We start from the raw sequence: 595 nt of genomic DNA, 5'->3' as shown, positions 1-595 counted from the left end.
CGCGCTGCCCCGCCGCACGGGGTCACGTGGGCCGCGTTTGTTTGGGTGACGGGGGCGGGGGGACGGCGACGCCGGGCCCAGGGTGCTCGGCCCCGAAGACGCCACTCACCTTTCCCACTCCGACGCCGTGGTGAAGTCCGTGATCTCAAACACCTCCGACTCGGGCTGCGGAAAAAGAGGGAAAAGAAAGAAACTGAGCCCCGGAGCGCTGACGTGGAGGACCGAAGGGAGCGACGGGCAGAGGTTAAGAGCGAAGCACAAACCTCACTGTCAGCCGCCATCTTGAGGAGCGCCGGGCTGGGCGCAAGGGCGGCTGGGAAAAAGAGAAGAGCGAAGGATTGGGGCGGGGCGGGAAGAGGAGGGGGCGGGTCTGGGGCGGGCGGAGGAGGGGCCTGGGGGCGGAGCTTCGATCTCGCCCCGCCTTCGGCTGATGAGTCCTGCCTGGGGCAGGGAGAAAGCTTTGGTGTTCCAGGCAGGAAGGCTTTTTTTTTTTTTTTTAATTTTTTTATTGTAAAGATACTATACAGAGGGCTACAGTTACATGAGTGAGGTAATGAGTACACTTCCTCTTGAACATTGTTACCCCCTCCATTGT

At 60.7% G+C, this 595-nt stretch overlaps 1 protein-coding gene across 1 annotated transcript in view; it reads right to left on the bottom strand.

The window, feature by feature from the left end:
* The window catches only part of Rab3gap1 (RAB3 GTPase activating protein subunit 1 (catalytic)), a 75,225-nt gene extending 74,907 nt beyond the window's left edge, over window positions 1-318 (bottom strand). Inside the window, exons 1-2 of the mRNA XM_013030820.1 lie at window positions 264-318; window positions 110-165 (exon numbers count right to left, since the gene is read on the bottom strand). Of these exons, the coding sequence (XP_012886274.1) occupies window positions 110-165; window positions 264-281 (74 nt within the window). The 5' untranslated portion in view covers window positions 282-318. The remainder of the gene's footprint in view (window positions 1-109; window positions 166-263) is intronic.
* Window positions 319-595: the final 277 nt, after the last annotated feature.

The sequence above is a fragment of the Dipodomys ordii genome, unplaced genomic scaffold (assembly GCF_000151885.1).
Source record: "Dipodomys ordii isolate 6190 unplaced genomic scaffold, Dord_2.0 Scaffold133, whole genome shotgun sequence".
NCBI classification, from domain to species: Eukaryota; Metazoa; Chordata; class Mammalia; order Rodentia; family Heteromyidae; genus Dipodomys; species Dipodomys ordii.
Note: the sequence above shows the minus strand (reverse complement) of the source record. Positions and strands in the feature narration are given on the sequence as shown.